This window comes from Acanthochromis polyacanthus, chromosome 2 (assembly GCF_021347895.1).
Source record: "Acanthochromis polyacanthus isolate Apoly-LR-REF ecotype Palm Island chromosome 2, KAUST_Apoly_ChrSc, whole genome shotgun sequence".
NCBI lineage: Eukaryota > Metazoa > Chordata > Actinopteri > Pomacentridae > Acanthochromis > Acanthochromis polyacanthus.
Genome location: NC_067114.1, coordinates 12986304 through 13011696, shown reverse-complemented (window position 1 = coordinate 13011696; position 25393 = coordinate 12986304). Strand labels below are relative to the sequence as shown.

The 25393-nt window shown below is 40.6% G+C and overlaps 1 protein-coding gene across 5 annotated transcripts in view; it reads left to right on the top strand.

Annotated features, from left to right (window-relative positions):
• The window catches only part of tcf12 (transcription factor 12), an 80555-nt gene that overhangs the window by 23996 nt on the left and 31166 nt on the right, over window positions 1-25393 (top strand). For all 5 annotated transcript variants that reach the window (XM_022212985.2, XM_022212987.2, XM_022212986.2 and 2 more), the window contains exons 6-8: window positions 15722-15783; window positions 18306-18438; window positions 18857-18909. In XM_022212985.2, the coding sequence (XP_022068677.2) occupies window positions 15722-15783; window positions 18306-18438; window positions 18857-18909 (248 nt within the window). The remainder of the gene's footprint in view (window positions 1-15721; window positions 15784-18305; window positions 18439-18856; window positions 18910-25393) is intronic.

Sequence of the window (25393 nt, the reverse complement as noted above, 5' to 3'; positions counted from 1 at the left end):
AGCCATCAAATCAAATCAAGTTTTATTGTCATTTGGCTTTACATACAACAGTAGTGCAGGCAAGATGAGAGAGGATCCAATTTAAAGCAAATGAACAAACTTTGCAATAGAGAAAAACAACAGGAAAGTAAGTTAGGAGCACCCACACTTACACAATCACCCTCCCACCTTCCCACCCTCCCGCTCACACACATCACTAAGACGTCGTTTTACAAATTGGCAGTCGAATTGTTATTAAGTGTCCATAGCAGCAGTCTGTGATGTAAAGTTCACAACAGTTAAAGTGAGCCTGTGGAATGATAATAAGTTAAATACTGAAACTAAAACTACTAAAATTAGATTAAGGTGCAGAGGTGTGTGCATATCCAGAACAGCAGTTCAACTTTCTGACAGCTCATGAAATGAAGATGTTGATCAGTCTGGTGGTTCTGCCTTTAATGCTTCAGAAACGTTTGCCTGATGGCAGCAGTTCAAAGAGTTTATGGAGAGGGTGTGAGGAGTCCCTGACAATGTTGAGTGCCCTGCTAATGCAGCAGCTCTGGAAGAGTTTTTGGACAGAGGGTAGCAAAACTCAGATGACCCTCTCAGCTCCCCTGACTATCCTCTGCAGGGCTTTTCTGTCTGACATACTGCAGCTGGAGTAGCATGTTGAGATGCAGTGTGTCAGGATGCTCTCGACCACACCTCTGTAGACAGTATTGAGGATGCTGGTGAGGAGAGAGGCTTGTTTCAGCTTCCTGAGGAAATGCAGCCTCTGTTGGGACTGTTTGATGATCACTGAGTTGTTCTTATTCCAGCTCAGGTCCTGTGAGATTCACCGCTCCAAGCAACTTGATTCTCCACTGTGTAGCCACTGATGCTGAGAGGAGCATGCTCAGGTCGGGACCTCCGAACGTCGATGATTGGTGTTTGACTTCTCTGTACATTGATTCCTCGTTCCTCTGAATGAGTCCCACCACTGTGGTGTCGTCCGTGAACTTGATGATCTGGATCCCCTTGTGTGTGGCTGCACAATCGTGTGTTAGCAGTGTAAACAACAGTGGACTGAGCACACAGCCTTGAGGACATCCAGTGTTGAGCATGTTGGAGTTGGAAAGGTTCTTTCTGACCCAGACAGAATGGGGTCTCTTGGTCAGAAAGTCCAGGACCCAGAGACATGTGGCAGTATCCAGGCCGAGTAGGAGGAGTTTCCCCGTTAGTCTCTGGGCATGATGGTGCTAAATGCTGAGCTGAAATCAATGTACAGGATTCTAGTGTAGGTGTCTTTATTGTCCAGGTGGGAGGATATTGCATCCTCCGTGTAGCGGTTGGGACAGTAAGTGAATTGAAGAGGGACAAGTGATGCAGGGAGGCTGGCTGTGATGTGTGGTTTGACGAGTCGTTCAAAACACTTCATCACCATCGGTGTCAGTGCGACCGGGCGGTAGTCATTCAAACAGGTTACAACTGTTTTCTTTGCCACTGAAACTTTGGTGGATGTTTTGAAGCATCTGAGGCCAATGGCCTGACTGAGGGAGATGTTAAAGGTGTCAGTCAGTACATCTGCCTCGTCGCCACTGCAGACTCTGAGCACACATCCTGGGATGTTGTCCGGACCTGCCGGCGTGTGCCTGAAGGCGTGATAACACAACTGCTGAGTTGCAGTTTTGTGCTCACGTTTCTCTGGTGTGCTTCATCTGTATTACTCATACAGGTTTATTGTTGTATTAAAACTAAGCAGCTTAACACTGTCATCAACACATGCATACAGCCACATGCACCGTGTCAACATATACATGTGACCTTAACGTGACCACCTGACTGTGATCGCTCAGTTGTGTCAAGGAGACAATTCCTCTGTTACCACCTTCAGAAATTCCACATAATAGTTGAACAGAACAATGATAGTAGTAATGATGGACTACTTTGTTATTTTTATTCAAGTGCTGCAGCATGTTTCAGCTGCTCTGTTTCCACAAGTTCATCATGCAGAGACGCGAAGGAAATGTCTAGACCGATGTTTAACCCACAACAAATAAAATATGTTTTTTAGTCCCAAAGTCTTCATAGCTGGTAATGCTGTTGTACTTAGCAGATTTTTTTGTGACAACCACTTATTAAAATGTTTTGTTGTTGTGAGTTTATGTGTTTGTTCCTGTGAACAAGCAATTAAAATGACACTACTGAAGGTTTTTGGAAGCTAAGAGTCCCGCTTTGAACTTGCTCTAATCCTCACGTTATTTGTAAATCATGTGTTCATTTGTAATTATGAAATTTTAAAGATGATTTGGTGATTCGACATTTGAGGTGCAACAACAATGCACCACATGAAATAACAGTTACAGTTTGTAGTTTCTCTTTGCTGCAATTATACTACATTACAGCCAAGCCTCTTCTCACCCTAATTAAAGTCATCTTAGATGTTTGGGAGGTCTGTATTTATAATGAAATATTTCATAACTATGTTTGCGACCAGAAATGTGACCTAAAAGACCAAATAATTCAAATGACAAGTGTGACCCAAAACCTTTTAGGATTATGTGTTGATCTTTGTTTTATGTTATGTTTTTTGCATTTTGAATGTAGTAGTATTATCTCCAGTAGCTGGATTGTTTAAGGTTCGTTTACTATTTTTCAACAATTAATTCTTTATTTTTCTCATAATAACAGTAAAACTGGTAAAAACTTAGTCCATACACTTTTCATGTGAAATGCAGTATACGATCCTGCTCAGTGTTTTTAGTTATATTCTGATGCTTTTGCAAATACCTCAGAGCAGTATGATTGGCCTAGATTTAGTCACGGTAAGGTAATCACATACTGTGTATTTATCTGTCCTGTCAAAATAGTCCATAGCCATAGCCTGTGTTTGCAGAGGGAAAATAATAATACAGAGCTTGTGCCAAAGATTTGCACCATGTTAGTGTTAAATTATATCCTCTCTATTTGTCCTTCTACATGTGTATTCAAAAATCCTGTTTCTTTTTATTTTATGGTACAAAAAAAGCATTCTGCTTTGACTATTTTTTGTACTAGAAAGGAATTCTTCTCTTCCAGCCCTTTCATATTTCTTTTTTTCCATGTCTAATTGTTCCTCAAGGCTTTTCGCGAAGTGTCAAATCCCACGTCACACTGGCATCCCCTGTGTGTTTTTACTGGGGCAGGTGTCATGTGCTAATGCTCGGTCCCCTGGGAGACCCTTATACCCAGACTGTGATTGTGGCCAGGTGCTGTTCAGGTGTGCTCTCAGTTTCCAGTGCAGTGTGGGTCACAGGTGCTGCCAGTGCTGCTTCCCACTCTGCTGCTCATACCCGCACACACACACACACACACACACACACACACACACACACACACACACACACACACACACACACACACACACACACACACACACACACACACACACACATATACAGAAGTACTGCAAGCTGTCACAATAAAAGCTGAATACAGCATTAACTTGCATATTGTTTTGCAAGTATACTGTATATGTATACATTCACATACCTCTGTTTATATATGTACACACACCCATATATATATATATATATATATATATATATATATATATATAAGAATTTGGTCTAAATGAAGGAGCAGAGATCAGGGAGAGGAAAATGAGAAGATGTGTGCGGTACAGTTTAGTGCGTGTAGCCGGTCATTATGCAGAGCTGCAGGGTGTGCTTATCTATTACTGCGGTCAGTGGAGCATGAAGAGCTGAAGACTAGCTGAAAGAGTGCAAATCCCTATTCTCCTTCCCCATGATGCCGCCCACATCTCCCCACACATCCCAGCAGCCCTCCCCACCCTCATGCTTCCCTAACCCTAACCCATCTTGGCCCTCTCTGGCCCCAGCCTTCCTTCCTTAGGCCTCGGCCCCCAGCATGCGGCTGGTGAGCCTGCCCAGCTGCAGAGGATCAGCTGTAGTCGGAGTCGGCCTCGAGGGCTGTAGCTCCAAAGCTGTTGTGTGGCCGAGATGTGATGACATAACCAGACTTTAGATGGCTGCTGCAAAGTGTCAGACTGCCACAATTACATTTATAATCAGTGGCCAGGTGTCTTCATGTCGCTAGTTTTAGTCACTGCCAAAACCTAGCTGCTTTGTTGGTGCTAAGACCTCAAGAATGTGTTCAGAATAACTGCATATATGTGTGCAGATGTTTGCACAACAAAAGGAGTCAAATTCTGCCTTCAAAAGAGGTTTTCTGCTGAATAATGATTTAAAGGAGTTTTGATGAACCGAAATACTGTCACTGAGACCCATTGTGCTTGTTTGCTTGTATGTCTCACATCTCTCTCTATTTCCCTCTCTCTTCCCCTCCCTCCTCTTCTCTCATTTCTCTCTCGCCTCACGCTGCCTGCAGCTGATGCCAAGAAGAATGTTAGAGATTATTTAGTACAAGTGCAATCCTAAAACAGAAATGATTCATTCAGAAGAATTACTGTTAACGAACAAATTCAGTATGCTGACTTTGACGTTGCCTTGTTGGCAGCATTTAAATATTTGTAACCACGTAGCTTTGAAATACACCCAAAAAATGTCACTGACCATTGAGTCTTAAAATATTGTGTCTTGAATCGTCTTTGTAGAGAACCAAACCATTCTAATGTGTATGTGGTTTAGTGCTCCACTGGATGGTTGGACAGTTTTTTTTCCACATGATCTCTATACATAGCAAACGTTCTGTTTAAATTTGAAACATTATACAGTGTCATCATTGACTTTAGCTGCTTAGGAATGTACAGATGTGGTTTTTGTGTCGCTAAAGCTAAGCTCCAGTTGTTTTAAATTGATGCCAATCTAAATGGATAGTTTTGTGTCCATAGTCTAAACTGGAGCTCTGTGTTGCTGTATACACCTGTAGCACATATCTGTAGCTGATCTTGTAAACTGAACATTTAAAGACTTTTTTAAATATAAAAAAAGGTTTGGCCTCAGTGCAAATCAGAAAAAAAAGCAGTGCAATGCCAACATTACTATTGGAAAAACCACACCAACTGACAGCACTAAAGATATGCATGAACAACAAAGAAAGCATTTCGTTATGTGGTGTTCTGCTCGCATTTATCACAAGAGGATCAACTTCAGGACCAGCTTTGGTATAAATCCCCTGTAGTCGAAAGGCTGGACACAGATGGAGGACAAACTAAGTCTCAGATTCTCCCTCCTTTCTTTTTCTTGAAACAGAGTAATTCTACCTCTACAACTGGAGAATGCATGAAATCGACCCCTGATTCCTGCACATTAATCACCAATGTGGACGAGTCGGGTTTGAGGTGAACTTTGTGAAGTCTCCCTCCACTAAACCAGCTAATTTGTCAGCACATCAAAGGTTGAGTCCTTGTTGAGATGAGCCGCGGAGAAGCTGACCCACAGTCGCTGGTTAATTTTCGTGCCTACCACTCCTCTAACTCCCGCCTCCGTGTTTTTTCCACGGTCACAACTGCTTGCCCAGGCGTCCTGTGTCCATGCTGGGCGTGCTGGCAAACAAAACACTCGATAATGTTACACTCCCCTCTTGTTGGACTGTAGTGGATTGTGATTGGATAATAAAATGCAAACATTTGTTTCGCCTTTACTCCCACTTGACAATGCCTGACATTTTCTCCTGCGCTGGCAGAGCCTCGAGAGTGTGAAGTGTGGGAAGTGTAGAGAGAAGCATGGCTCTGTGAGACTTTTTCTTTACTGCCAGGATTATGGGGGTGGGAAGGTACATTTTTTGTCAACTTAAAATCAACAGAACTCTTTTAATCGGCTGCTGCAGTTTTTTGCCCTCATGCAGTGCCATCTCCAGAGAGTGCTCATCAAAAGATCTCTCCCCTTCAGGCTGTTTTGGTCTTTTATTTATTGCAGGCTTGTGTTCTTAAACGGCAGACCACTTAGGGTTTGCAGGGGTTTTCTGTGCAAGGAAATATGCCCACAGTGCTTGGAGCTGGATGAGCATTCCTAAGCCATGTGTGTATCCTTCCTTGTCCTTCACCTCTCTTCGGCTCTCTGTTGTTTCGCTGCTCAACAGTTGTTTGGCATCTAGTACCAAACATCGACACACACTTTGATGTTACACACCGGCTTGATTCTAATAGCCGACTGGGAGATATTTCTTCAGCTTGTTAAATGTGCTCTTGTTTCCCCAGACAGCGCTCTCTCAACCTGACAGGGCTGATGGCAGAGAGCTCACATGCGAATGTGGGATGCAGGGGAGCATGTTAGTGTCCCTGCTAAAGCAGCATCCATTACACTCCCGGTGTTCACATGGTGGGAGACGTTATTAGGGAGCTCATCGCCTTTCTCCTCTGAGAGAATGGATGTGTGATTATGAAGTCATCAGCTATGAACCAGCGAGGCTACCGAGAAGCACCCCTCCTCATGGGTCCTCAGGGCGCCATTGATTGGTGACCATGTGTTTGTGCCTGATAGACTGTGAAATGGTGTGTTGCTGCACGGCTGTGTCACACCTGCGTCCCACCAAGGTGATTGATTGGTTTGGTCATGTGGAATGTTCCCATCTGGTCCGCAGTAATGCATTTTTTTCCTCATTTGTGAATAACAAGCACTGGCAGGAGAATAGTTGGGCTCGGAAAAAGGCAAAGGCCAAGCGAAAACATTTTCCCCTGTCCACCTCCCCTTTTTTTCCTTTTTACTGAGTTAGAGAAATTCAAATAGACCGAGCCATGGCACCTGATTATCCTGGGAGGGGATAAATACAATCAGGAAACCCACATCTCCTTTTTCCTCACTGAGATGGATTTTAGGAGAGAATAAACTGTTTAGCTAGTGCCAAGGGCAGCAGCTCCTGATTTTGAAAGTCACACTTCAGTGCTAAAGAATGTGCAGTATAATGAGAAATGTCTTTGATCTTGGTGATTTCGGCACCTTTTCTTGATTAGTAACCTCATCTGGGTTTCCAACCTGATCTACAAGCAGTTGAGGTTTTCTTCCCCTGAGCCTAATGTGTTATTTTGTTTCTCATTCCTGTATTCTTCCCAGTTTGGTTTCTCTTAATCTTGGTCCCTCTCCTTTAATTGATCTATTCATTCCACCTAATGGCTAATTACACATCAGGCTGCATGAGCAGATGCATTTATCATCATAGTACGTAATAATCAGTGACATTTCAACAAAGAAAAAAATAAATATGCAAATAAGAACTCATTAACATTTGCTCTCGCTGTTTTGAATAATGTCACTGCTGACAAGGCTGTACGCACAAATTGATGTTGAGCTCAGGGCGAGGGAGGCATGTTTCCTCACTGTTTTGTGGTTCTATCATGTTCCTCTGTCCTACTGCTGTTCCTAATGTTCGGCTGCAGACATTCTCCTGCCAGCCAGAGAGGAAGCTGATTTGGTACACTACCTCCCTTCCCTGTTTCCTCATCCGTGCTGACCTAACCTCTAACCCAGCCAGCTTTTATTTACTGTCAGAAAAAATCTGGTGGAAGCATCAAACGGCTTTGACAGGATGGATGTACACAAAGTCTTAAGAGAAGGAAACAAAGGGAGGCATGTTAAAAGGTTTGGTGAAAGAGGGAGTGAGTGTAGATCTGATGTGTCCTTGTGCCGTGACTAGTTGCCAGAGGAATGTATTAGTAACCATGGAGCCTGTCTAATTTTACTTCCAAAGAACCCAGACAGAGCAAAACTCGAGCTTTATGTAGGGGAGAGTATCCAATTGGAGTCTGGTCGCTGTGTTGCACTAATTTTCACAGAGTAAAAAAAATAGCACCGAGCTGTATAACAGTATTTAGGTTGTGAGTTTGAATGCTATTAAGTGCTTAAAAATGTTTATTTTTGCCACGACTGAAAGGATCTATTAGGCTTATAGAAGCAATGCTTTGAGGTAATGTGCCGTAGAAGTCATCACATGGGAGCATAAGCATGGACACCAACAGCAAACACATGTGTGCATGGAGAAAAAAAACCAAACCAAGCGAGTTGGCGTGTGATAAGTTCATTTGGTTTCTAGATTAACAACATTTCCTCATCCTGTATTATGTGTTTGTTTTCATGGTCTTGGCTTTCCTTGGAGCAAGGAAAGTGGACTCGTTTTCTGGATGGAAAAAAAGAAGCCCTTGGAATGCATCTGAGAGGCAGTGAAGCACACTCACTAATTGGCTGTTTTTGTGGCAAGGGCTTAGAATTGATCCCTGGAGATGCTTAGGTCACTACCTCTCACATTATCAAAATAAGGAGCTCGACACAGTGCCACACTATGCTGTGCTGCAGCCCTGTGATCAATAAGGAACCATACTGTTAAACGACTGGCCGGCTTGCCTTTTCTTTCAGCAGGATTTGAGCGCCACTGTTGTTTATTTCACTGCTCCACTAACATGCAGGTAGCTGAGGCCGAACTGGACTCAAAACTATTGAGTGGAAAGCAAATTTATACAAAATAGGTCCTTTATTTTAAATTCTTGAGTGATAAAAATGCTTATTTTTATGTTGAATACAGCAGCCAATAAACAACAGAAGCTTTTGTGGTGATTTTGCATATTTTTGTGGATATTTCTCATCTATTTTGGTCTCTTTTTCTCTGTTTGTAGTGATTTTGTATCTTTTCTGGAGATTTTCCATTTTATTTTGTCATTTTTTTGTGCTTTTGTGTTGATTTTACGCTGGTTTATTGTGATTTTTGCATGTCTTCTGCTCTTTTTGTAGTTTTTACACATTTTTTGTGGTGGTTTTACTTTTTTGGGTAATTTTCTTGTGTTTTTGTGGTGATTTGGCGTCATTTTGTCGTATTTTATTTTTTAAATTGGTCATTTTTGTCTTTTTCTGGTGATTTTGTATCATTTTTGTAAATATCTTCGATCTTTTCTAGGGATTTCACGTTTTGTTTTGTCATTTTTTTGTTTTTGTGGTGATTTTGCATCATTAGTTATGTTGTGATGTTTTTGCACATTTTTGTGGTAATTTCACTTTCTTGGGTAATTTTCTTGTGTTTTTGTGGTGATTCTGCATCATTTTGTAATGGTCTTGTATCTCTTCTGGGGATTTTACATTTTATTTTGTCGTTTCTTTGTCCTTTTGTACTGGTTGTGTGGTGGTTTTGCATCTTTTGTGTTTTTTGTGGGGATTTCACATCTTTTTTGGTCATTTTTGTGTTTTTCTGCTCATCTTGCATGATTTTGTAATGATCTCGTATGTTTTCTGGGTATTTCATACTTTGTCATTTTTTGGTGATTTTGCGTGTTTTTTGGGGGGATTTCACATGAAATTTGATTTCTGAAACAACGTGTGTTGCTTTTTCAATAAAGACCTCAGTTATTATAATTTGTACAAGTGCAACTCATTTCACTTTGCTCATCCTAACAAAAATGCATCTCAGAAGTAATCTCAGTGTGACTAAGTTTCCATTAACACCAAACTGCGTTGGTTGCATAGTGCTGTTGAGAAGATGACCACTAAGCAAAATGTTGCTCTCAGGGTGATCAATCATGTGGTCTGACACCATCCCTACTTTATACTGGGGTTATTGCAGGAGAGCAGCCAGCAGTAGAGGCAGGTATCCAGGACTGTAGTGAGCGTAATGGAAGTTGAGCACAGCAGGTTTCATCATTAGTAAATATGAAAATTAAAATCCCAGAGATGCTCATCACAGCCACACAGAGCAACTAGGCAAAGAGACTGAACACAGAAAAGATAGCTGACAGAAATATCCTTGACTGCCTGACATTAGTGTATTTCTGTTACACTAAATGCTAAACTTTAGTCTGTCCACTCCTGATAAAAGGCACATGGCGGAAAAACGGCAAAGGACTTAAAGCATGAGGCAAACAATTACTGGATCTGGCCGAACAATAGTTGAACTCCAAATGTAATACAGAGTGCTATATTTAGCTGAAACTGGGCACAGATGACACCATCCCTGCTGCAAAGCACAATAGTAGTACAATAGTGCTGCGAGGAGCCAAATAAATGTGCCAGATACAAGCAAATTATTAAGGTTATTCTGCTTCACCGTGCCAAAGACTTCACAGTGGCACGATGATTTATGTCCCGACAAAGACTTGACCTCAGGCACCTGAATCGATGCTGCAGTGGCTTCACAACAAGTCTGTCAAAGTGTTTGCATCTGTAGTGGTGCTTTAACATCTGTACAATGATCAAACCCATGTGCCAGTGAGAGATTACAGTACAGTGTTTGATGTGGGCGAGAAAACCTAAACCTGTAATCGCCGTCAAAGGTGTCTTACAGGTTATTGGCTGAGGGGATTGAATATTTTTAACTCTTATTAATTTAAATGCAGAATGAATGTAGTCGGCGTGTTCTTTTTGCAGTTGTTCACGTGCTGGACAGATTTTAGGTGTTATATAATCTGATGAAGAGCAGTGTTAGCCCAGGTGATAAAACTGAAGAGACTTCTTGCAGCAAATTGGTTATTTTTGCCACAAAATTGTTTCCCTTTGGAGCATTTGCAACTTTTTTCCTACTAGTTCTCTCTAGTGTTTTTCTGCCAGGATGTGCTCTGTTGAGTATAATTTCTCTTCTGCAGTGAAATGCTCCATAATTACAGTTACACCTTCACACGTGACCTCTGAGTGATAATGCTAATGAGCAGATTCACAGAATATTTTAATCAGAATTGATGGAATTTTCTCCTCATGAGATTTATTTTTCATTGCATTGGGGATATACTGAGTGATGGCAGTCTGCATACTTAATTTATATTATTGATGGTGATTGCGGTAATTAAGCCACTTTACTCATGTTGCTTTTTGCATTTTCCATCTCTTGCTGATGTTTTAAGGCAGATAATGATTTTTGCTTCCTATCAATCACTGCTTTTTCGACTCATTAATAGGCTTGAGAAAACACATGCTTAGTCCCGCGTAGAGCTGCTGAGAACAAATGGATGTACTCAAGAAATAATAACAATATTAGTGTTGCTCTTGTTGTGAGGCAGTGATCACACAGGCCTGCTTGGAGGAGGGAAAACAAAACATGCCTAATGCTGAGTCGGTAACAGATAAACTCTGCTTTTATTTATTTCTTCTTTCCCAGCAGCAGGATAATCTTTGATTTTTATGCACCTTCAATCAACGAATGTACAATTAAACAATTGGTTTTGAGTTTTGTTTATTTGTAGGGAAATGCACTTTATTACAGTGACCTGTTTTCTTCACATTGAGTTCTAGTTTTTGTGCGTCAGACAGGAGATTGTGTCACTGCATGATATTTTATTCAGCTAATTTAGGCTCCCGGTTTTGGAACTGGCCAACCCAACAATATGTTCCACTTGATGTATCACTTTGTTCTACTTTGCTTGAGCATCATAAATATGAATTCTCCTTAAATTTGTGTGCAGATTTCTGTAAATTTGTTGGCTCGAGTTGTTGCTTCATTGTCAAAGTTTAAGGTCCTGCAAAAGGGTTTAAACCGCCTTCCTGTTGCACACATGACATGAAGGGATTGACTTCAAAAGGAAGCAACTTTTGTCAGACTATATAGTATCTGTTTTATTTTGTTAAGGGCAGTGATGAGATACACAAATAGATAATGTGGTCAAACAGTCTGGGGACAGTCCGTTCTTTGTGGCTGATTCATAAAACGTAGCTTTGGGGATATATTGGGAGCAGCTATGACTTGAAACGCTTCAGTTTCTCAAAACGTGTGTCTCTGCTTTCATTGACATTTGATTATATTTGTGACTTTACCCTCCAACTGCACGCAGGAGTCATGTGCACTACTTTTTCTATGAATATGTTTTTTCCCCTCTTCTTCTTACCGACAAAAAACAAGATAACACAATATATTAAACCGAATTTACCCAACTACATTTCAAAGTAGCTGTTCACATGCGCAACATGATGTGATTAATTCCCCATTAGGAGGGGTTTTTAAAAGCTGAATCCCAACAAAATAAAGACATTTTCACTGTATTTGTTCAGATTCCCACACTATTAACAGTTTCAGTTTGTAGTGAATCCTTATGTGTCCAGATAAATGAGACTGTGATGAGTCTGAAGTTACACAAGCGCCTTTTTTCTGATGATTTCTAAGCAGATTTATGATCCTTTATTTGCAGTCGACGTGATGGTGGAGGTTATAACATCCCCACAGAGTGTAAGTCACACTTATGTCTGCGTGTTCACAATAGTCTGAGTTATGACTCAAAGAGCGAGTGCTATTTTTGATGAGGCTAAGGGATGCTTTTTATGTATTTTAACGGCCACTGCTGCAGCTCCAACTGCTGACTGTGCTGGGGAGGAGGCCAAATCAGCAGTCTAAACTACAACAACCAACTTCATGTTGTTTTTAGAGCACCTGCATGCACCTGTCCCTTTCACCTAAAGCACCCCCTTCAAGCTCACTTTACATAATTCTGCCTTTGAGAAACATAGCACTTACCTGCTAATTGTAGTAATACAATCTATGATGTATTCTTTCATACTGAATGGACTATAGTACTTTTGCTTTGCTTTTAATTATGGTTTTGAAAAGTCCTGATCCAGTTCTGTCTGAAATCAGTCCTCTGTTGAATATCAGCATTGTGCAACCTCTTGGCTTTTAGCAAATTCAGTTCCCAGTTAAAAACATGAGTCACTCAGTACTTTCAAGAAAAAACATTTTTTTTTTATTACATCTCAACTCGATTGTGTGCTCAGCGACTTTCTGCAGAAATAGAGAACGTACAGCAGTTTACTAAAGCAGGAAGTTTAAACATACATATACATCCTTTAACAAAGTGTAAAATCACTGAGCAACAACCTTGTTTTTTTAATTATTAGTTGCGTAAAAGAAATGCATTAATGCTTAATGACTGCTGCTTACTAGATATGAAATATTGACCCCTTTGCGCCTATTGTCGCAAATTCGCATCATACCAATTTCATTCAAACTGGAGCCGAGATAACGTATTCATTCTCCCAATGGCGGCTTGTGCATATTCAATACATACCTTGGAACCTTTTGCAATCACTGGTTTCTCGTAGGACCTGTTGGAGTGGGACCGAGTTGTTATATATCTGTTATTATTATTATATATCTGTTCTATGTGTAATTGACAAATTATCAATCTTCACTTATTTTAACATCAGCTGGAAAGCAAAAACATGCAAAAGTTTTTTTTAAGATTATTTGTAGATAGATTCAGGCGTTAAGGGGTTCATAATTTGGAAGTGTTTGCAGCTACAATTTCCAACACTAACTGTAGTTGTCACGTACTGTCATAATTATACAATTTTAATCCTGAAAATTGTATTTTCTGAATGCATTGTCACAAAAATGGCAGTGCAAGTAATAGCCTATGTGGTCCTTTTCTCAGTTTATACTGTATATTCCTATGTATTCTCTGTTTTTAATTTAGGCGGTTTTATTTCATTCATTCGTTTATAGTAAAGTAACAGTGCATATAAAGTAACAGAAAAAAATACTGTAAATGAGCCAGAGTCAGCCCTGTAGGCTCATTTTCATCTGTTGTCTCTTGCCAGTTCTTAAAAAAAGCTACCTAAAATTAAAATGAAATGACTTCACGCTTCACAGATAATACAAAGAGACTAATACCCCAGTCAGCACAATGCACACCCACCGATCAAGCAATGCAACACAACCACAATTACATAACAACATGACATGCAAAACAAAATAGAAAAACAAAGACATGTTAGAGAGATCAATGAAGAACATAGAAAACAGAGAGCAGGAAGGCAGGAGAAAAGGTCAGCAGTTGATTGAGCAGCGGACCCAGAGAGTGTTAGCAGCGGCTGCTTCTCGGTGTCACACTGTAGACTCTGACTGTGTTTTCACAAACACATCTGTCGGCTGGTGGGGTCTGAAATTACAACAGTGACCATCAATTATTCACATCAGACACAGTGTGTGTGACAAAACACATGCTGCCAATGAATATTTAACTCCTGCACTTGACCAGACCTCTTTTCCCTCAGAGGACATTTCAGGAATGAAAATGAATTTCACTAAAGCACCTTTACATATTAGAGAGAAAAAAAAAGAAATTAAAATTCTCTGTCGGAGGAAATGTTTCATCATCCTGCCATGATAGTGAACGTTGGTGGTAACCGACAACTTAATCCTATTTCCTTTTGCAAGAGCGATGGCTCAGAACACTATCACATTATTGTTACAGGAGAAGCAGCTTTGCCACTTAAACCATCTTCCCTGATTTCTGCAGCTCCCTTCGTCTCTGGAGACGGTCTGCACAGATGCAGAACAACTGTCTCCTGCAGGACTGCTCAGATAAGCACAAGTGAATTCTCTTAGATGCGCCTCTGTTCACCTGCGCTTGTGAAAGCAATGTTCAGATCAGTCATTGTGCAACAAAAGATCCAGGCTATGCAGGTTTTAAACTCACAAAAAAATATTTGCCTTGTCCCCAGAGTAAACAGAATTTAGTTCCAACACTTGTATCTGTACCTGTAATATTTGGAAGTGTGACAAAAATAATGTACGATGCTGTTAAAGTTATTCATCATTCTCCCCGAGGAGCTCTCATTTGTTTGTTTTTGTTTTTCCAGGGGAGTAAAACTGCTGAGTTTGGACATTGTGATGTGTATGATTCATGTGTGTTGTGTGCTTTAAGCTGTATTTTTCCACTGATGGCTGCTTAGAAACCTTCTTTTGAGGTGTGCACGCTGGATGTGACACTGATAGAAGGACTCTGACTATTGATGTCACTCTATCAGTAATTAATTAACTGAAAACACACTTTGAATAGTGTAAACCTTCAACTCTTGACACTGTTTCATAGAAGTGCAGGCTTTGCTTTTGGTCTCTTGATCAGTTATTAGTACAGAGAGTACAGAGAGTACACAGTAACAGGACCTGAGGGAGACTGATTTTTATGAAATGCAATGAAGGAAATGTGACCTAACTTTGTATGACTGATCATGCAGGCTGAGCAGTTTACGGCAAAATGGTGGAATTGATCACAAACATGTAAATCAGTCAGTCCATCAATTAACCCCTTACCTGATCTCATCCTTCCCTCTTTCTGCCCCTCTTTGTCTCCAGTCAGCATCAGATAATATCGCAGTAGGAGGTCGATAAAAGTGGAAGAAAACAAACCAAAGCGCAAACCACAAATATTATTCTGTTGCTGTATTAAAACCATTCATGGCCTCATTCTTCAGTGGAAACTCATTCACTTGTTATGTAGTTAGAAAGATTTATGCACTTCCATGTTATGTTAAAATGCTGAAATATATCAAATTATGCCAAATTTACATTTAAATTGCCTCAAAATAGAAATATGAATATTAATCATATAATTTCTTCAGATTAGAGACAATACTCAGAATTTTTGAAGCTTTTACTTTTTCTTAATGTCTACAGCAGCAGACAAGATGTTGAAATAGTGGATTTTTGACAGTAGAAGAACTAATTTAAATTGCCAGATTGACAAGAGCAACAGGAGGAAAACCCAACTAGTGACTGGTTGGCATTACAGGGATTACATCGCACAACATCAGAGCTTTAACTGCCCCAATGTAATCGTTTGGTGACCAGCCGTGAAAGAGTGTCTTTCCTAGAAAAGCCTCCTTTGTAATGACTTTTACCATGGGTTGGTTCTGATAAAGAAACAGATTGGCACAATTACATACAAATCATTGACAGTAACATCGAGCAGCAAATGAAATGTTCAGGTTACACCCAACACTTTGCTGCAGACCAAAACATCCAGGATGCTGTAGCCTGTTATTATGTATTAAACCAGGTGTGTGCCCAAGTTTCATAAAGCGTAATAGTAATCATTACGGGCTTTTCTGTGTTTTTACAGGTAAATCAGAGCGGGCTTCATTTCTCGGCTATGGGAGAGACCCTGGAGCATCTGGCTGCCAGGTGAGTTTGAAAACAATCCAAACATTATTTTCTTAATTGTCGTAGGTATTCTCATCTAAATAAAACTTGTGTTGTGAAACCTCTGCATAGTAGCCTAGCCACGCTAGACAACCCACGGCAACAAATTTAATTCTCTGCCAGGGTGGGTCTAGTTACCCTCCATAAGGCTCGAGGTTGGATGCTCCTAAAACTGGCCGGACGAATCACCATGAAGTGTAGAGTCAGAAGGCGGGCGTAACGAAGTGACGACAGAGGCACGACGATTCTGACAGAAACAACCGGCGCACAATAAACAGTTATCTTTCGACTCGGCTTTGGCCACAGCCCTTAAAGATTTGAAGTTAAAATTCAACTTGAAAGATAAACAAAGGACGGCACTGAAATGTTTCATTGAGAAGAAAGACGTATTTGGACTTATGGCAAATCCTTAATATACCAGTTGGCTCCACTGGTTGGGAAGCTAATGAGACTTAGCCACAATCCACCAGCGCTCTAGAAACTACATCAGCCTATTCGTTGCGCTGATTGGTTGTATACCTACCCAATTGCTGCACAGTGATTTGAAAGACAACCTTTTAGCCCGCCTCCCTCCCTGTCGAGCGTTCCTAGATCCTTGTGTCTTAAGAGCTGGGTCTAGCGCGGCTAGGCTATCTGCATAGTACAATGAGTAGTAAATGCTCAACAGACCCAACATCTGAGGATGATACAGATAAAGACAGATATTATATCGTTTGGATTGGTTTGACTGTTAGTTTTAACTACAAGTATGTAAGAGGTAATCCCAGTTCTTTACGCTAAACTTTTAATCTAGATAAATTAGAAAAACAGGATGAATTTAACCAGACCTTCTCCAAGTTACCTGTTTTGTACTGATTTCAAAAGGGAGTCTGTGACTTTATTTAATTACGGTTTTATTCTTCTGTTCCTCCCGAAATACTTGCTCTAATAGAAGTACCATAAATTCCAGGTTTGGGAAATTAGTCCTCTATCTTAAGTCTATCTTAAGTCTACTTTATTGTGAGTTTTCTCCTTCACTTCCTGTTAATTTTACTTTCAGTTCCAAAATCTTAAATAATAACATTTTAGATATTCTGAAGTGGAGTTGTGAGATATGAAGAAACCTTAATTTGCAGGATTTGGAGAAAGAACAAGACAAAAGACCCATTTCGTTTCGTCAGTTGGTCTAGCCAGATATTTTAATAAGATCATTGATCTCATGATGATCTTGCCACATGACTGGTAGCCATGATGCTAATGTCCATCATGACCTACATGACATGGCGCTTTTAGATTCAGACTTTCTTACATGCTTACTTCTGCCTGTCAGTGCTCCCGTGTGCCTCACATGAGCGGCAAATAATTCTGTTAACATGCACAATCCAAATTTCCGATTCTTTGTGTCACAAAGTGTGACACTAAATTCATGTATTGTGGATATTTGTACAATATTATGAAGTATTTAAGCTGCAAAAGTTCACATTTCTACCTGCTCCTACATTTTAGTGAGGTATAAAAGCTCTCGGTATCTAGTGAGTGAAATAATCTGATTCAGAATAGTTCACAGAGATGATCACAAGCATCCACATTTGCATGTTTTCCCTCCTTGAATAAATGCTGTAGTATAAAAGAGGCCAGACCCAGTGTTGCTGCAGGGATTCAATATCACTGAACAAAGGCAGCAGCAGCAGAAGTGGGTCTGTTGTGCCATGTGAATGCTGTAGCACCACTGACAGGTTGTCATTTTACAAAACCACATTTTTTTTCGCAGACAGTTTTTCATGACCTACATTTTAGGTCAGAGAAATTATTTTGTGTCCTCAAGAGTGCATTTCATAATTGTTTTTACTTGGTTATCTATTTACAAATATTTGCACTAAGTTCAGTTTCATTAGGTCTGTTTTCACTTAGTCAAACGAGAAACCTCAGCTCTATTTTAAACCTCAGCTAGAAAGGTCTTGGTGGTTACTGTGTCAATCCTCAGCATGCAAGGGAATCCAAGAGGGCATGTGAAAGCGAGTTTTCTAGCCAACTACTACACACAGTTGTACTCCCTCACATGATCCTTGCTCTCCTGGTCTGCAGCCGATTAGTCTAATTAGACTAAGCTCTTAATTGGCCTCTTAACCCAATTTGTTGGGGTTGTAGAGGTCAAATAGATACTGGCGATAGGATGACATGGTGAGCGCAGTTTATCCTGGCGCGCCAAATAAACAGGAGTCACATATCACATGCTTGACTAATACACGATATGAACCACTAAAACAGTTCAGGCATCATTACGTTAGAACATCATGCATTGTAATAATATTTTTTTGCAGTTTACAGTGGTAATTCTTGAATGCTTTCTGATAATGTATTATATAGGGGGGAAACTGAGTGTGAATTACATAAATAGAGACAATAGAGATGAGCTGACTATAAGAGTTTACTAGAAACTCATAAAGTAAACACTTAATTCTGACAATGAAAGCTGGCATTTTATGTTCATTTCAAGCATTTTTGTGTGGGCTTTTTTGTCTAAGTCTTCTGTAAGGTCAGACGTCGGGTTGGCGAGTCCTACTTCAGTGACTACATCAGGGAAGTCAGCCACTCCGTTCTACTCCTTCAACGCGGCCAATCCTAGAAGACGTCCTCTACAAGATCCTCCACCCGTTGGTCAGTGCTGCCTTAATAATTACAAGAAAAATGCACAAAAAAGCCCTCTTCAGTAATAAATGCACCTTATACAATTTTTAAATGTGACATAGTGCTCCTAAAGTGGGTCAGGTTTAGATGAAAGAGCCTTATATGCTTATTATCACATCAGAAAATTCCATTTTTCAATTCTCTATCAGTACATCCAACAGTTGAGCGCCATTAGCCCCTGCTCAAACAACAAGCACATATAGCTCTAAGTGAAATAAGATGTAGAAATGAAAATGTTTCTTTTGTTGTTTATGTGAAAGCCACAATTCAGTCACAATAATACTTTCCATCACAAAATGACTCTTGTTGGTGAGTTATGGCTTGTTTACAGTTGCCTGTTATTTTTTTTTGCCTTTGAATGAATGGATGTGCTTTCATCTCTTCACAGATCCTCTACAAACAAAAAAGGTTCGCAAGGTCCCTCCTGGCCTGCCTTCATCTGTGAGTGGAAGATCATCTACCTCTCATATAAATAGATTTCACAGTGAGCTTACCTAAACAAACACACACACACATCTTACTCACACACCCTCCCTTTTCCACTTGTACACAAAGAGCGCTCTTGACATCGCTATCACACTTCTTGGATGGAAATTTAGTTGTTTTTTTTTGCGGGCCTTGTTCAGCGGTGACACCAGTGGTGCCTGTTAATTCACAAAGTTCTGACTTTTAATGCTTGTTGTTTGCAAGCTTGTTGTTTAATCTTAGCATGAAAAAGGTCTCTGTGGGGTACATCTTTCTGTGGATTTTTTGCGGTATTGCATGTGAGTGTACATGCGTGACTATGTGTGCGTGTGTGTGTGTGTGTGTGTGTGTGTGTGCGTACGTACACATGTGGGCCTTGAGGTGATTGATTTTCAGTGCTGCCCTGTCACAGTCTAGCCTCCTCACAGGCTCTCCTGGGAGAAAGAGAGGCTGTCAAAGCGGATCCCCAGCTCTGCTCTTTTGATGTTTAATTAGTCATTACGTAGCCGAACAGGAGGACAGACAGAGATTAATAGCACAGAATATCTGAAATTTCTATTGGTAATGATCCCGGTGGAGCAGAAACCATTAGGATGCAGAGAAGTGTGGAGCTCAGCTTGTATTCGCTTAGACAGGGGGTGTTGGAGTTCATTAATATGCATAAATCAGTAAGTCAGATGTTCATTGTTAAAACCCTGGTGGATTGGCAAAGGTTTTATTAAAGCCTTGCTGTAAATTCCAAGAACTGGTAAGAGACATGGCTTTTTTCCTTTCTAATAAGGAGCAACTGGTTTACCAAAATCCACCATTTTCTGTCCTTAAACAATGACAGGGTTTCTTTTCTCTTTTTTTTTTTTGGCGAGGGAGGCTGAGACTGGATTTGCCTTTCAGAGCTTTGATAATCGTCACCTCTACTGCTGTTACTCTGAAATTAAATATGGAACAGGCCAGCGAACATAAAAGGGTGGCATGTGTTTTGTTTCTGGATTTGTATTTGAAAAGAAGTTTGTCAGAGCATGAGGGAGAGAAGCAGTCCCTGGCAGGAGCACGAACGTGTGCTGCCTTCCTCTTAAGTAAGTGATATATTTGAGGTCTTGTCAGACGGAGGGAGGGAGGCAAAGAATGGTTGCCTCGCGGGTTACATCTCTTTGTTGTGTAAATGGACGCTGGGCTTTTATTTGTCAGTACTTAACACATGGGCGCAGGTGCGGTTCTGTGACTCATAAGAGTACAATCAAGCAGTACAATGCTAGATGGGGAAAAACAGTGACAGAGCATGGGATAAAATACAGCTTCTTCTTGTCACTCAGTGCTGCTCAGAAGATAAAGCCTGGAGCTCGCAGGAATTATCCCAGTTACTCTTTGATCCCATTTAAAAGAATAAAGATGGCGGTGTTGAATAAAGGGCTATAGGTCTCTCATAACCTGCTGACAGAGAAAGGAAAACATAAAGCTGGTTTTTGATAGGTGGCATATGTGGAGAATGTTTGAGTGGGATGTTGTCTGGCAGCTTTTAGGAGGTGTCACGATTTTGGTATCGGACTAATAGGAAGCAAAGGTGAGCCGTGGGAGCACAAACTACTGGATGGTGAAAATGGCTACCTGTGGCCCCTAAAAATGTGTACAGCGACTGTGGGCGAGAGTGCGAGCTTTATGCCTAAGGATGGTTATCAGCCAAGACCCATGTTTGTATTGCTGACACCGACACTGGAAGTAGTGAAGGTGGTGTTGAAGAAGTGTCGAGGGGGAAAGGCGCACCTGGAGTCAGATCTGCTTTGCCAGAGACAGCTGTGTGAAGAGCCTGCAGCGTACCTGTAAAGCATGAATGCAGCTGCAGATGCCACTGAAAGCTTTTGCTTGTGTAAGCAAACGCGAGAGCCTCACCAGAGACCTCAATAGCTGCTGCATGATTTAAAAAAAAAAAAAAAAATCAACACAGTGCTTCCTATCATTATGTCTACTGCTGGGAATTTTTTTATTTATTTATTTCATTTTCAAATCCCCCCCCCCCCCTCCTCTTTTTCTGAAGCTTGTATTCTTGCTCGTCTAAAAATAAATTTAGGAGTTTTGAATCAGATGGGCAATGCAAGTTGCAAGTCCAAGCATGATGTGCGTGTGTACACTACATGATGGAGCTGAATCAAAATATTTACGGGAGCACATCCTCTGTGCATTTAGGTTTTGACACTGCAGTGCACCAGGATGTGAAGACTATCTAGACAGGCCAGCTGGTGATTGCAAACATTTAAATGTTTATAGGGCTTTTTCATCTTATATACAGACACCCCCTCCCTCAGCCACACACATACTTTCCTCTGTGGTCTGCTGGTTGTGTGATTGCAGACTCAGGATACCGCAGTGGTTGTAATTGTGTGATGTATATACCGATCAAATGCTTGTTATTTTAAGGATAGCTTTTTTTCCCCCTCCGCTCAAAAATCTTGCTAACAAATCTAGATTATACATAGCTCACCACTTTGTTGTAAACATCTTAAAAGCGCTCAAGCATGAACGCTGTGACTTTTATTTTTGTTACAGTACACACGTTGGCTATAATTGGCTCCCTGCATTATTTGACTGTATAAACTGAACAGTGGGAGCGAAGGACAGAGCATGTTGTCATTGGACAGACAGGCTGCGACGCTGAGGGATGCTGATGGGCAGCTGCGTGGGCACCTGTCTGACAGGAGGACTGAAGAAGCAGAGAGAGAGGGGTGGGGGGGTTTGTAGCTCGTGGGGGAAAGTTGCATCTTGTAGGATATTTATGGGAATCTGCAAGGGCATGGTGTGTATGTGTGCGTCTGCATGTCAGTTTGTTTGTGTAAATAGTGCTTTTTTTCCCCCCTTGTCAGAGGCGCAGCGGCTCGATGTGACACTTCCTCCCTTGCTTTGGTGACGGTATGGCTGCAGGATGAGAGAAAGAAAGTGGTGGGCTGAGATTCAGCTCCCCTCGGGGACTTTTGCAACCGAGAACCCTGAGTGTGGATGACAAAAAAGATTGACATTTGCTTTTGACAGATCACTCAGACACCCTTGTTTCTGAGAGATTTGTACTATGCAGGCTGTAAGAAAGGAAGTGTGCTCTAGGCTCTGAATCTTAAGACCCAGAGATGTTCCTCGCAGTGCTGTCTGCTGCATGACATTCAAACGCTACTTTTTTTCTTTCTATCTGTGTCTCCCTCTATCCATCTGTCTTTAACAGCTCAAAGACAGGAGATAATAATACTGTACTGCAACAGTAACCTAATGTTGCTGTTGTTGAGGGAGCAGCTCCTTTTTGTTTCCTCCTTTGAACCACAGCAGGGTGGGACAGTAACAGGGCTTGGAGAGGAGATCTCAGATGAAATGCATCAGTAAAGCCCTGTGTAAACATCCAGCAGCACTCTGGGCTTTTTTAAGTATCAAGCAAAATTAGATTTCGGGGGCCACCCAGCAGAGTAGAAGAAAGCTGCATGGTTTGTATTTTTGCCTTTTGTTGTTCTGATGTGAAACCACAAACTGACACTCGAAGGGATAGTGAAATATACACACATCTTTTTCCATTACATCCTGGAAAGAATGCAGGTTTTAAAATATATTTATTGTTTTTCATAGTTGTAAACAGTAATTATTAAAGTCCCCCTCATGGCATTGATTAAACTCTGAAAAACTCATCGCAGTTAATCAGAATCATCAAACCATTTTCCTGTGGGAAAAACAAAATTCTGTCTTGCCCTAAAATTGTTGAAAAGTGACTCATGAGAATCGCATACAGATCTATAAAGTCTCCACCTATATGTACACCCTACAATGCAGTGGTGTTGACTGCTTATTTTGCTCATGATATGACCTGCAGCATATAAAAGCACCATATGGACATGTTAATAATGATTTTTATTGTACCCCAGTCCACATTCATTAAATAATGGTGCAGGTATTTCCAATGTAATGAAGCCAAGTGAGTTAGGGGGAAACATGAGGCTAATAATAACAAAAAATGTGTTGTTTTTTTTAAGCTGGCACAGTTGCGAATATGGACGAAACATGTCAGAGTTTATATAATTATGTAATTTGATAACGTGGACTTTTCAGATGTCCAAAATGTTTGCAACACCGTGGAGTTAAAGATGACTAGCTGGGCTAAATGGCTGTAAAAAGCTAATGGTAGTGTATGGTTTTTGTATTGTAATTTAATGTACATTCCTTTTGTTGTGTAAATAAATCCACCTCATTTAGACAAAGCGGTTTATTCATATTTTTAGCAATGAGGCATTTCCTACAAATTATAATAGTGTTTCCTGGGAAATTAACCGTGTAATTCATTTAGTGTCAGACTTTCCCCTGCATATTTTTTCTGAATGTGTGTGAAAAAACAGAGCACTTGTTTTATTAAAATGATTACTTAATTCACTAATTAGTTGTAGCTATTCACTAGTGTGTAATTTGATGTAAATGTAAATCAGTTAAATCACATTTGGAAATTGAGAAAGAGGAGAATATTCATCGTATTAATGACATTTAAACATTTCTGTGTTCCCCCAGGAGTGTTATTCTCCAGATTAACTCTTGACATTGAAACCAATAACTACATGTGATGCGTCAGAGTCGCTCATGCTGTAAACTCACTGAAAATCTAAAGCCATTTTTGAAGCTCCCTGCAGTTTTCACCTGCCTTTAGGTCATTGTTTTACTCCTCATGTTACCAGGAAAACTGTGTAATAGAGACTTACTAATACCCACGTAAAACCATAGGCAAACAAGCTCAGACAGGACAATTGTATGTCGCCCGCTCAGCTCAAAACGGTTCCAGAAATCAGTATAACTTTAATCTGTGACACGTCCAGGCTCATTCAGACTTAAAGCCAGTTACACGTAGTTAATATCATAGTGAGTTTAAAATTTGGATACCAAAAGTAAATGAGGGGTTAAAGCTTGATGTTGAAAAAAAGTGCCACGTAACAGACCAAGCTGCAGAATCCACGTGTTAACAGTCATCTGAGCTTTGTGTTGCTCTCAGCTTTAAAACTGACAAACTGAATGAGTCAGGAATCTCTCTGTGTGTGTGTGACAGTATTCACATCATTCATGGATGTTCTGACTCATAGACAAATAGTTTGAGTTTTTTTAAACTTTACATTTGTAATTCTGCTGTAAATGCTTTAGAATTCCTTTCAGGTGTGAGTGGAACACCAGAGATTAATGTAAAAAATGGGAATTCAGTGAGTATTAGGGGCTACAACGTGTAATCTATATATCGTGGCTGTTACGTCTGGTTGTGCATGTTATTGCAGGTGATAAAGCTGTTCCGCTCATACGACGGGCAGAGGGCGATATTTTAGGTTCTGACCTGACCTCTGTCAGTGAGCTCCCCAGAGATGGCCTCATCAGATGGCTGATTAGATAGACACCCCTGGTTTGACGGGGTGATGCTGAACAGTCGCAGCCACCTCTGGGACCCTGGGCTTTGTGTTTATCTTTGTTTGGTTTGCTGAAATTTACCACTGACATTAGAGGCTGCAGATAATGGAACAGGCAAACAAGCCAGAGGCCTGACCTCTTTCATCTGCGGAGAGAACAAGGAGTTAAAAGGACAAAGAGTAGGAAAATAATGCACAGATTAAAGTCATTACTCGCATTCTGGCCTGTTGTAAATTATTCATGTAGGCCTTGCGTGAGTGTACAGCATTAATGCAAACCTTGATTTCAGATCGCTGGCAGACTCGAGAACGCGGCCTGTCAACAATCACCAAGGTAATGTTTGTTATTTAGAGACCGTCTAAGCCTGGCCGCTGTGACCTGGAAAGTACATGACTGAACCACATGAAGCTCATGTAGTAGCTCATGTAATCCTGAACTGCAGAGCTCGGTTGTAGGTCAGAGGTAATGTTAAATGTGTGCGTGAGGGATGAATCACTCTAGTTGGCTTTAATGGTGATGCTGTTCAGTGTCCGACCTGTCAGTTAGTTTGTTTGTATCTATTATCAGGTTGTAGTTCATCTCTAAACACTAAAGAAATCTTAATAAAAGTGTTAGTGGCTCTGGTATGTTTTAAATCAAACTATTTATATTTCAGAAATGAACAGAACATTTACATTTTTGGATAAATGAGCTTGACATCATGCAGTCTAACATACAAAAGACAAATGAAACGGATGTTTATGCCGGATAGAGAGATATAATTGATCCAGCAACAAAGAAGACAAGAGAGCTTACTCACCTAGATATAATCATAGTAATTTGAGAACTGTGATGTGCTGTCATTTAGTGTTTCCTGAAACAACTTAGCCATTGCCTTCTTCAGTCTCCTCATTTCTGTCTCCATCATGTTGTCTTCACCCTCCTGATCCTGCCAGAACAAAATAATCACTCCCCATAGTTTAAAATCAGATTAATTCTGTAAAGGACTACACTCCTATCACTTTCCCTCTCTTCTTCACATCTCTCTGATACACTTCTGAATTATATTTGCGCATTTATTCTA